This window comes from Protomyctophum bolini (assembly GCF_963924005.1).
Source record: "Protomyctophum bolini genome assembly, chromosome: 11".
NCBI lineage: Eukaryota > Metazoa > Chordata > Actinopteri > Myctophiformes > Myctophidae > Protomyctophum > Protomyctophum bolini.
The window spans coordinates 33,905,051-33,917,405 of NC_137872.1; the positions used below are offsets into that span (position 1 = coordinate 33,905,051).

A 12,355-nucleotide genomic window follows, 5' to 3' on the forward strand; every position below is an offset into this window, starting at 1 on the left:
TCAAATTCAAATCAATCAGTAAATCAATCAACCATGACGTCTACCTCTGTTCTGGATTAGATTAGATGTGATTGAACTTGAACTAAACACAGTCTTGTTTTGGTCAAACTAAGGACTAAGCAAGGACGACGAGGGAGCAAGGGAAGGAACTAGGGAAGGAAACCCTGGCTTCATTCGTCCACGTGCACGACTCAGAGCACGAGTACGAGCGCGCCCACCGAGCCCAATAGTCACGTGTCCAACGTGCGTCTGATTGGAACGTCTGTAAACAGGCTGCGTCGGAGTCTAGGGGAGAGAGAAATCCTTGGAGAAGGAAGGCGGACAAAAGAAGGAACTAAAAGGAACTAAGTTTAAGGTCGATGTATATCTGACAGTCTGGAAGGAAGGAACTGAATGCGTAAGTGAACGTCTGTGCTTGTGGCTTACATAAATAGTTACGCGAGGAGCTTCTACAAAGCAGAAAAATGGAGGTGAAATGTGGTCATGAGGAGGGTGCACACACACAGACACAGCTGAGCCAACCAGCTTGCAACAGTGAACAAACAAGATCAACAACACAACTGCAATCATGCAGAAAAGTCCGTGGCGTGCAATTTAAAAAGGTTCCGCTGAATTGGGAAAGATTTGATTGAAGATAAAGGAGATTTATAATCGAGAGTAGCGTCAATCTTCCTTTTCTTTTTTCTTTTCTTTTCTGCACCACCAGTTGTTATTGCTAGCAGCTTAACGAATGAGCGACACGGGGGGTGGGGGGGTCACTGTTGGACTGCGACAGTGACACTTGCATCATGGTTCTTAAGAACCAACCATGATGCAAGTGTCACTGCAGGCGTTACGTGCCTAAACTGAAGTTCTAGGCACGTAACGCACGTTGCAGTTCTCTATCAATTCAATATTATTTTTGGTGATTGATGTGCAGTTAATTCACATGGCTGTTACAGATTAATTCTGGTTTTGGACTTACTTTGTTTATAAATCCCAGAGTACTCAAATAGTATTGCCACCACCACCCATAAGAGCAGCTACTGTATGAGCTATCTGCACATACATTATTTACTGGAGCAGTGGAACTGGAACCTCCATGTTGTGTTGGCTGTAGTTGTTGTTTGCTGCTTGTGTTGTTTACTATAACAGTATGTGTGTGATTGGTCCTGTAATTTTCTTTTTTGTAATGCAATGTTTTCTTTTCTGGCAGGTAACACCAGCATAACTATCAGTGAGGAACAAGTCTCCATCTCTCCCCCAGCTCCACTGCATAAAGACACAGCCTATCTACCATATCTTACTGTCACTCGGTGCCTCTTTACCTGCTACACCTGCTTTTTTTTGTCTTAAAATACAAAGATAGGCCTAAACCAGCAAGACAGAAGAACATTACTGCCATACTTCAGCAAAACAAAGAAACCAATTGTCAACGTTAACATTCTAAATTTAAGCACTCCGATTAAACTATACCTTCAAACTCTTGACCAACAAAAGGCAGTCATTAGCAATATTACATTCCTCTAACATCTAGCTGTCATATAAGTACAAAACTACTAGTGCAAGTGAGCCTTTGGCAGTAGTTATCACAACCATTATGGCCTCCATTACCCAGTCATCCGACCCTGAGATCCCAGACAACCACAGAGAAAGCTGGTCGGCACTACTTTCTGCTGCAGAAGCTTATTGCCAAAAATCTGGTTGTGACCTGGCCATTCTCACAGCCTGTAAAAAATTCCGACCATCAGCTGCAGAGGGAGAAGGGGTGAGGAACAGGGAGAGCAGCAGTGCCTTGCAGAGGAAGTGTGATTTTGCTTACAACGTATGGGGTCAAGGTGCTCTGGCGGAGTCGGCACGTCGCTACATGGAAGACATTGCCGTGCTGCATTCTACATCCATGTTAACAGCCCAGAGGCACACGCGCCAGGCTGGTGGACAAGGAGGAACCAAGCTGATGGTTGACTTGCCCTTGGACACTGGGACAAGGGAGGTGAGTGAGTGGCATGCTCTCTTCATCGTTGTCTGTCTATCTCTCTCTCTCTCCCTCTATCTCCCCCCCCCCCCCCCCCCCCCCCCCCCCCCGACACGGTCGAGGCAGATGGCCGCCCACCCTAGAGTCGGGTTCTGCCTGACGTTCCTTCCTAAAGGGGAGTTTTTCGTTACCATTGTCGCAATGTTGCTTGCTCTGGGTGGATCTTTGTTGGTTGTAAAGTGTCTTGAGACAACTTGTTGTGATTTGACACTATAATAAAATTGAATTGAATTGAATTGAATTGTCTGTCTGCTGTGATGAATGGCCGGCGATATTCATGACGTTTGTGTGTTGCCTCTCTGTTTCAGAGCCTTACCAGTGATGGTGGTCCGGACACAGGCAGTCCCAATACCAGACTGTATTCACAAAGCTATCCGTCAATCTACAGTCCAGGAGCTGTTATTGGCCAGGCTCCTGGAGAGAATGGCGAAGAGGAGATGAGTGTGCTCGATGGAGTGGAACGAGGGGTACCGAGGCCCAGGATCTTGGACTTGGAGGAAGAGTGTGAGGAGGAGGAGGAAGAGGAGGAGGATGTAGATGAAAGAAGGCATAATCTGAATGAAAGTGCTGGTGAGGACCCAACTCGCTGTCATTCTTTCCCCACATTTTTCAGTCAATTGCAGTTGAGTTAAATGACCATACTGATCGTCCAGTCTGGCATGTTTAGCCCATTGACTATGACTCACTGTGTACTTGATGTTACTACTACCGCCAACCATTATCAAAATACATACCGTAATAGATTTTTAAGTCACCCATGGGATTCATTAATTTCCATAATGGTATGAAAATCAATGTGCAGAGACTTGAATCTTGTCCAAGTCATCATTGTGTTCTAGACTGATTTTTAAAAGTCTAGACAAAAATTGTTGTCTAGAATAGCACAGCCATACGATCAGAGTTCTCCGCTACTGATACATCTGGTGACATCTAAATACAATGTAATGTATGAGCTTAAACTGTGAAAGCTATATAATGAAACTGCATCGCAGAACCAATGCAAGACTTTGGGACTATATTGGGATGGGATTGGTTTTCAAACCATTGGGCGTAAGGTTTGTTAGCACTGGTTTTCTTAGCTCATTAGCTCATACATTGAATTTGATTTCCCCAGAGATCTCTGGTCATCTGGCTTTGTGATATTAAGAAGGGAATAGTAGATGCCAAACAAATACGTTTTACTTTTATGTACCTGTACACCGGATGTAACGATAAAGTACAAACCTTGAACCTCGGAGAAAACAAATATTTATGAATGAACAGTGAGTCATTTATTTCAGGTGGTTTGTAATGATGCTAAAATATAAACGAGTGCAAAATGTATGGTGTGGCGTTTATGTATGCAGCAGCTGTAAATAGACAATGACACGTATTGATGGTCACTTGTGTCTCCCTCTGTATTCCAGGTGTGTTCTCTATGGACGAAGACTCGCTGTCTCGTGACTGTGAGCCATTCTTTGAGTCTGATGGGGAAGAGGAGAGTACTGACGGTAAGATAAGAGTGCAACGGGGACACAGCCAAATGTATGCATGATTTGCATGTTATGTTGATGTATTTATCTTATATATATTCTTTCGTCACAGGGTCCTTGAGTGAAGATGCTCCGCCACCCTCGCGCAGCATGGCTATGGGTCAGGCGTCGTTCTCGTCCCGCCACACCAACACCATGGCCATGGCTCGCTCGCTTCCTGTATCTGTACCTGTGTGGGGCTACAGAGGAAACAGACCTGGCCAAGGAGATGGCAACAGTGGAGAACGGGTTAGTGTCACAAGCTCGCTTAAACATGAATGATGTTCACAATCATACAATGGTGTATGGCAAAGACTCACAAACTTTCAAGTGAAGCAAACGAGATGAGTCAATTGCCAAGAAGTGAGAATGCGTGAGAGTGCTCCATGTGGGCATCCGTTTTTGAGAGCGTGTGGTTCTCTAATGACATTCACGTCAAAATAATAACAAATGCAATTCACATCGTTAATTGGGACCTGATATGGCTTCTTTCTTGTCCCCACACAACAAAAATAACATCAGTTATGTAGCGCTATATTGGATCACTCCAATATATGATAGTTCCGTCCGCAGGCGGAGCGTCGAGCGGACTTACCGATGATCCCGTGCTAACAGCCACGGGAAAATGACGTGTGAGTGAGGCACCGCCTCCCGAGGTTACTTTGCTCGCACACGTCATTTCCCCTTCCTCTTTTCTTTCCTCGGCGTCGTCGATTGGTAAGGACTAAAGGTATTACCGTAAGAAGCGTATAACTCCTTTTGAGCAGCCAGCTTGGCTCCTCTCAGAGTTGCCTTCTTGTATCAGTGTGTTGGAAGCTACTAGCTAAAAACACCACCGTGCTACGGTGGCACGAGCCGGTCGCTCGCGCTACGGCGTCATAGGAGGTTGCCCTTGTTTGGACTAGCTGTCTTTCGTTTGTCTGACGGTCTGTCTGCTTTGCCGGTCCCTCACGGCTCTCACTTCGGGAACGGACGCCTTCCCTAGACGGGGAGCGGGTCTCGCTAGCCACTCGGCAGCTAGCTCGTCTCCCAGGGAAAGAAGGAGACGCCACGCGTTCTCCACTTCCCCGTCTTATTACTTTAACAATTAAAATCGACCGTTCAGCAGTACACCAAGCACATAGCTGATTTCACTCAGTTGGCTGGAGTACCAACACTACATGACATTAAGTCAGTTGCACAAGCACTATACCTGTTATTTTGCCTGTGTTGTCCCTCCGTATAAAGCCAAAGGCTAATAAACGGTGTGTGATAAGGTTTCCATTATATTATATTACAGAGTGTATATATTATATTGCTTCTATTGCCCGTGTAAGCCAAGGGCTAACACACGGTGCGCATTTGAAATCTTGTATATGGTTATATGTTACACAAGTAGGTTGAGTAATACTGATTTTCTGTCCTATCACCCGTATAAAGCCACGGGCTACTGAACGGTGTGTGATAAGGTTCTGCATAGTATAATACGTTGCACAAGTGACTGTATATTATACAGATACGGTATTATTGTGTTAACATAGCAGATAGCAGTATATTTAACTCTCTCTGTGCTGTCACCCGTATGAGCCGTGGGCCTATATACGGTGTGTGACATAGTTTGCATTATATATTCTATACGCACGCAGGTGTCTGTGTATATAATAATTTCTGTGCTGTCACCAGTATGAGCCAAGGGCCAATATACTTTGTGTGATATAGCGTATATTGTATATTATATACGTTGCACGGGTAACTGGCATATAATAACTTCTGTCGCGTCACCTGTACGAGCCAAGGGCCAGTGTACGGTGTACGATACAGCCTTGTAGGTTTATATGTTGCACAGTTGACTGTTGTCTGTATCACCCGTATGAGCCAAGGGCCAGTATACGGCGTGTGATAATTATACTGTATATTATATACGTTACAAGGGTAACTGGTTATATAATAATTCTGTCCTGTCACCCGTACGAGCCAAGGGCCAATGTACGGTGTGTGACAAAGCGTTATACAATTGTAAGTTCAAGAGTAACTGTTCATCAGTATATTTAACTCTCTGTGCTGTCACCCATATGAGCTAAAGCTAGGCCAATATATGGTGTGTGACAAAGCTTTATACATTTGTAAGTTCACAAGTAACTTTATCTGTATACTTAACTCTTTCGGTGCCGTCACTCGTACGAGCCAAGGGCCAGTGTACGGTGTACGATACAGCCTTGTAGGTTTATATGTTGCACAGTTGACTGTTGTCTGTATCACCCGTATGAGCCAAGGGCCAGTATACGGCGTGTGATAATTATACTGTATATTATATACGTTACAAGGGTAACTGGTTATATAATAATTCTGTCCTGTCACCCGTACGAGCCAAGGGCCAATGTACGGTGTGTGACAAAGCGTTATACATTTGTAAGTTCAATAGTAACTGTTCATCTGTATATTTAACTCTCTCGGTGCTGTCACCCATATGAGCTAAAGCTAGGCCAATATATGGTGTGTGACAAAGCTTTATACATTTGTGAGTTCACAAGTAACTGTTTATCTGTATACTTATTATCTCTTTCTGTGCCGGCACCCGTACGAGCCAAGGGCCAATGTACGGTGGGTGATACGGCTTAGATATATATTTCATACGTTACGCAGTAACTGTATATTTAATATTTTCTGTCTGGTCACACGTGTAAGCCTAGGGCTAATATACAGTGTGTGATTTGAGGGTCACATTGTGGCGGCATGACCTTCCACTGTACCTCATGTAAGGCGCCGATGCCCGTCGGGGACGGGCACCGTGCCTGCTTCCGTTGTCTGGGTCTAGGGCATGCACGCGCAGCGGTTGCAGACCCTATGCGGTGTCAAGCCTGCGACCTACTGGGAGATAGACTCCGTGCGGCCCGGCTAGAGGCCATGGAGAATATGGCCGAACAGCAAGGCCCCCCCCCCGATACCGGCGATCTCCCCCCGTCGGGGACGGTGCGGGAGAGCCGCTCTGCACCTGTGGCACAGGCTGTGGGTGTGGGGGTTGACGGGCGAGACCCCGCCAAAGGTGGGGATCTCCCTGCTATGGGCCCGCCAGCTACCAAACACCCTAGGGTGGAGCTGGATACACTCGAGCGTAGAGCTCAGTGCCTACGCCAAGATGTAGACGCTCTGGACGTCGCTGACGACGACAACGTCGTGACTGTCTTCGCCCCAGACGATCCGGATCTCCTTGAGAGCGCCTCACTTTACGACGAACCTTCAGTTGCTGGCTCAGAGGAGCCATTTACAACTACGGAGTCTATGCGCTTTCTCTTGGAAAGAGTGGCGAGTACTTTGGGCCTTGAGTGGGCAGATCCAGATGACGTCAAGGCGCAGATCCCCATGTGTCCGCAGTTTGCTGCGGCGTTCAGCGAAAGCTGGTCCAGGATGGGGAAGTCCGGGCCACAGGCTCGTTTTCGCTCCTCTAGAGAGACCGCTCCATGGACCCGCATGGCCAACCAGGATGCCATGGGGATTGATGCATATCCTGCTATGGATAATGTTGTGGCGGCTACGTTCCTCACTGATGCTGAGATCATTGGAGGCAAGGGCCCTCAGCTGAAGCCTGGCCTGGAGAAGACCAGTGAACAGCTCCTGAACAGGACCTTTAATGTCCTTGCGGTCATGGCACGCCTTAATAATGCAGCCATGCTGCTGGGCACCTACTTGGCGCACTTGCTCCCCAAGCTCCAAGGGTCCGAACAGCGTTGGACGGACGAGGCAATGGAAGTATCCAGGCTTCTGGGTCTTCTGCAGTCCGAATTAGTGCGAGCCAACGGCCAGGCAGTGGCCTCGGTGGTGGAATCGCGCCGTCAGCTCTGGTTGTCCCTGTCAGGCCTAGAGCCTCACGTACAGAAGGCTTTCTGTAGCCTCCCCCTAACACCAGGCATTACCTTTGGCACAGGGGTGGACGACATACTTCGCAAAGCGGAGAACTTACGCAGGGACAGGGAGACCTTGGTTAAGTTTCGAGAGACCTCTCAGCCACGTGCAAGGCCTGCGCCCAAGAGGTCATGGTCGCAGGCACGCCGAGGACTCTCAACCGGCTTGCAGCAACGCCTTGGTCCGGCTCCTCGCCAACCCCAAGCCCAGGCCCACCGGTACCAAGCCCAGCCCCAGGGGCAGTGGCAGGGTAACCGGGGACGAGGGAGACGGCGTCGCCAGAACAGAGGGGGTGGAGGCCCCTCTGCCGGGCGAGGCCGATCCTCAAGGAAGAACCCAGGCCTCCAGCAGTCTACCTGACTGCTGCGTGGTCGGCATCGGCCGCTTCTCCCAGGCCCAAAGGGCAATCTGGGAGGAGCGTGTGGAGTCCCCTTGGGTGTTGGACACAGTCCTAAGAGGGTACAAACTCCAATTCCGTTGTCGGCCACCGCCCTACAGGGGCATTCGAGAGACTACTGTGTCCGATCCTGCGAAGCGGGTGGCTCTCCGGCTGGAGATCATCGCGCTCATCGCCAAGAGAGCGATCAGGAAGTTAGAGCCTTCAGAACGGCTCGATGGGTTCTACTCCAGGTACTTCATCATTCCAAAGAAGGACGGGGGCTACCGTCCCATTCTGGATCTGCGCAGCCTCAACTGCCGCCTGAAGGACCTGACGTTCAAGATGCTGTCCCCAGCCCGGGTGTTGCAGGCCATGTCCGAGGGACTGTGGTTCACCACCCTGGATTTGAAGGACGCGTATTTCCAAGTGCCCATCCATCCAAGCCACTGGAAATACCTCCGGTTCGCCTTCGAAGGAGAGTCCTACGAATACCAGGTACTTCCCTTCGGGCTTTCTCTTGCACCACGCACCTTCACAAAATGCATGGATGCGGTTCTGGAGCCCCTCTCCTCCATGGGCATTCAGGTGCTGAATTATCTCGACGACTGGCTCCTCTGTGCTCCGTCCATGGAGCACGCAGCCAGGGACACCAGCCTCCTGTTAAAACACATCCAGGAGCTAGGGTTGGTCCTGAACGAGAAGAAGAGCCGTTTGTCCCCTTCACAAGACGTGGTCTTCGTGGGGATGGCTATAAACTCATCTCTCATGAGGGCGAGTCTGCCCGCCAAGAGAGTCGAGACGATTCTGTCCTTTCTCCTCCGGTTCCGCCTGGGACGGACAGTGTCCGTCGGGGACTGCCAACGCCTACTGGGCTTGCTAACAGCGGCCTCGTCGCTGGTCCCCTTAGGTCTCCTTCATCTCAGGCCGCTGCAGCGGTGGTTCAATGCCCACAAGCTGCATCGGCGGCGACACAGACATCGTCGTCTCCTGGTGACGAAGTACTGTGTGCTCGCACTCACTCTGTGGCGTGCCCGCTCCTTCTTGGAGTCAGGGAGGGCGCTCAGCAGGATGACACGCAGGGAACTGGTGTGCACCGATGCCTCTCTGGAAGGTTGGGGCGCTGTGTACAGGGGCATGGCGGCCAGCGGCCGCTGGAGTCCGCCATGGTCTGTCCAACATATCAATGCGCTGGAGCTCAGAGCTGTGTGCCTGGCGCTTCGGCATTTTCTTCGGCATCTGGAAGGCCGGCATGTGTTGGTGCGGTCAGACAACACCTCGGTTGTAGCCTACATCAACCATCAAGGTGGGTTGAGGTCCCGCCGTCTCCACGAGATGACGCGGGAGCTCTTAGTTTGGGCTCAGGCTCACTTCCCATCTCTTCGGGCCACGTATGTCCCGGGGGTCCAGAACTCTGCAGCGGACATGCTGTCCAGAGACGGACCGAGAGAGGGGGACTGGCGTCTCCACCCTCAGGTCGTGCAACAACTGTGGAACAGGTTCGGGAGGGCACAGGTGGACCTGTTTGCCTCCCAGGAAACCGCTCACTGCCCCAGTTGGTTCTCACTGGCAAATCCTCCAGGGCCTCTGGGCCTGGATGCCTTGGCTCACGACTGGCCGCTGACGCGGCTCTATGCCTTCCCTCCATTTCCCCTGATCCAGGCTACGCTGGACAGAGTCGGGAGGGAGGGACATCGGTTGCTTCTGATAGCCCCACGCTGGCCGAGACGCCCTTGGTTCAGGGTGCTACTGTCTCTGGTCGCGGGGACACCGTGGCAGTTGCCTCAGAGGCCCGACCTGCTTTCGCAGGCTCAGGGAGCCCTGTGGCACCCCCGCCCCGATCGCCTCCAGCTATGGGCTTGGCCCCTGAGAGGCGCAGGTGGTCGGGTCTAGGTCTCCCAGAGGGAGTTCTACATACGCTGCAGAGTTCCAGAGCCCCGTCTACGGTTGCAACATACCAGGTTTGTTGGCGCCGGTTCCGCACTTGGTGCGCGACCTGTGGTGCTGACCCGGAGCACTGTGACGTTCAGATTGTGCTACACTTTCTGCAGTCACTGCTGGACGAGGGCAGGGCGGCCAACACTCTAAAGGTGTATATGGCCGCTATCTCTGCATGCCATTCTGATGGCTTTGACGGACAGCTGGGTAAGCATCCATTGCTGTCACGCTTTATGAAAGGAGTAAGGCGCCTCCGCCCAGTGAAGACTCTTCAGGTCCCCACTTGGGACCTTGGCTTGGTGCTCTCAGCACTCGGGAAACCTCCCTTCGAGCCCCTGGATACTGCCTCTCTTCAGCACCTTTCATGGAAAGCTGCGTTTCTCTTGGCAGTCACCTCTGCAAAGAGGGTGGGGGAGCTCCACGCGCTCTCGGTGAGCGCAGAGTGTCTCCAGATGGGTCCTGGTAAAGCGAGTGTTACTTTGCGACCCAATTCCTCCTTTCTGCCGAAGGTTCTGTCCGTGGGACATGTGAATCGGCCTCTTCACCTGTCTGCCTATGTCCCTCCCTTGAGTGGGGAGGGCTCGGGTGATGCTCCTCACGTCCTCTGCCCGGTGAGGGCTCTGGACGCCTACGTCGTGCGAACGAAGGCGGTCAGACTGACTGATCAGCTCTTCGTATGCTACGGTGATAGAGTCTTGGGCCAAGGCCTCTCAAAGCAAAGACTCTCACATTGGCTTGTTGATACAATTGCCTGTGCTTACCACTCGGTGGGGCAGGTTCTGCCGCCCGCGGTGGTGGCGCACTCGGTTCGGGGCATGGCTACTTCTTGGGCGCAGCTTAAGGGTGTCCCCCTTTCGGACATCTGTGCCTCAGCCAGCTGGACGTCGCCTAGTACCTTCACCAGGTTCTACCGCGTCAATGTGGTCCCTGAGAACCGGTTGGAACAAGCCGTTTTAGGGGTGGCCTCTGCTCCTTCGGAGACAGTGGGCCCCTCTTTGTGATTGAGCTGGGGCTGGCCGCTCCCACCGGGAGGGCCTGGCTCTTGTTCTCATTGATAGGTCCCCGACTGATCTGGTAGTGTACTATCATATATTGGAGTGATCCAATATAGCGCTACATAACGTAGGTTACGTAGGTAACCACGGTTATGTGAGCGATTGGATCACTCCAATTATAGTCGCGGTGATCTATCGCGCCTCGGAAAGGGTACGAGGAAGGGGAAATGACGTGTGCGAGCAAAGTAACCTCGGGAGGCGGTGCCTCACTCACACGTCATTTTCCCGTGGCTGTTAGCACGGGATCATCGGTAAGTCCGCTCGACGCTCCGCCTGCGGACGGAACTATCATATATTGGAGTGATCCAATCGCTCACATAACCGTGGTTACCTACGTAACCTACGTTATCATGGGATTTATCTTTTGGCATCCCCAGTCTGGGAAAGTCCTTCAACAGTCCCTCACATTCTAACTCCCAACTCTTCCTCTGTGTCTCCTTCAGGTGGGCTGTGCTGACCTGGAGCACATTGCGGCCAGCATGAAGGCCCTACTTGCCCCTGGAGCCACTGATGGAACGGAGATGTTTGGAGCACTGCCTCGCCCTCGTCTCAACACAGGAGACTTCTCCCTTAAACACTGATCATAAGGGTATTCACCTTTTTCCTGGGATGTGTGTGCTCCAGTTCCTGTTGATTTCATTGGTCATCTGACCAGTTTCATTGGCTTTCATTGGATCAAATGGACAGGAACTGGAGCACACACAGCCCAGGAAAAAGGTGAATACAGAGAGAGAGAGAGAAGGGTGGAGTTGTTGGAGGGAGAGTACAATGGCAATGGTGTCGTAAAATAACAAGACCATAATTGCCTGCCATATGTGATGTATGCGACTCAAACCATATAAAAAGTAATACCTCCATTTATCACTAACCAAAATTAATGGCACATGCTGCAAGGAATAACTCATAAGGCAAGGCTGTGTTGTACACACTAAAGTCATTCGCAACACTATACTCCAATTCATCCTACACAAAAACACTAGCTACCACACACCTTACAGTCTGATTGGATCCCAAGATGTACCTGTAGTGACCTGCTGCACTGACCATCATAAACACTAAAACCTTTTTATATCATAGCTTATTTGACACAGCCATTGGTTTTGTACTTGTGGGGCAAAGCTGGAAATGGGTGGATAACAACGAAATGGTTGAGTCAACACAAAGCTTAAACGGTAGCTTTTAAAATGAGTGAGTGAGTAAGCCTAATTTATGTTTCGGCCATCACTTTTTTTTCCCTTTGTCTGTTTAACAAAATGTTTTTTTTTTTTTTTTTTGCCAAAGCATAAATTAGGCTTCAGAACATACATATTTGTACTTTTACTTTTGCCAATGAATGACTGATTGCTAGAATGATTGTAAATCAAAGCTATATAAGGTATGATGGAGGGTATCCTGTGCTCCAAGTATCTTGTTCTCTTGACTGGTTGAATGAGAAAGCAATTGTGTGTATGTGAGAGAGAGAGCGATGGTTTTAGTTGAAAAGAAATGTGTCCCATCTTCAAAAGCAGATAAATGTTACGCTCAATACTTTTATGTTTCAAATAAAGGAGCAAATCCTAATTAATGAGCCTGTCTCATATTC

The 12,355-nt window shown here is 50.0% G+C and overlaps 2 protein-coding genes across 2 annotated transcripts in view; both read left to right on the forward strand.

The window, feature by feature from the left end:
- Window positions 1–12,355, forward strand: part of ntf4 (neurotrophin 4) — a 270,598-nt gene that overhangs the window by 81,318 nt on the left and 176,925 nt on the right. The gene's annotated exons all lie outside the window — the stretch shown is intronic.
- Window positions 254–12,340, forward strand: akt1s1 (AKT1 substrate 1 (proline-rich)). Its single transcript, XM_080775776.1, has 6 exons — window positions 254–397; window positions 1,196–1,972; window positions 2,323–2,584; window positions 3,421–3,504; window positions 3,599–3,774; window positions 11,217–12,340. The coding sequence occupies exons 2-6, from the start codon at window positions 1,580–1,582 to the stop codon at window positions 11,352–11,354; spliced, it is 1,053 nt and encodes a 350-aa protein (XP_080631902.1). The 5' UTR covers window positions 254–397; window positions 1,196–1,579; the 3' UTR covers window positions 11,355–12,340.

What these genes read in the sequence shown, in the direction of transcription:
- akt1s1 (XM_080775776.1), top strand. Translation starts at nt 1,580, where the DNA reads ATGGCCTCCATTACCCAGTCATCCGACCCTGAGATCCCAGACAACCAC. An exon ending in TAATCTGAATGAAAGTGCTG is followed by an intron (nt 2,585 to 3,420) that starts GTGAGGACCCAA and finishes TCTGTATTCCAG; the next exon opens with GTGTGTTCTCTATGGACGAA. An exon ending in GGAAGAGGAGAGTACTGACG is followed by an intron (nt 3,505 to 3,598) that starts GTAAGATAAGAG and finishes CTTTCGTCACAG; the next exon opens with GGTCCTTGAGTGAAGATGCT.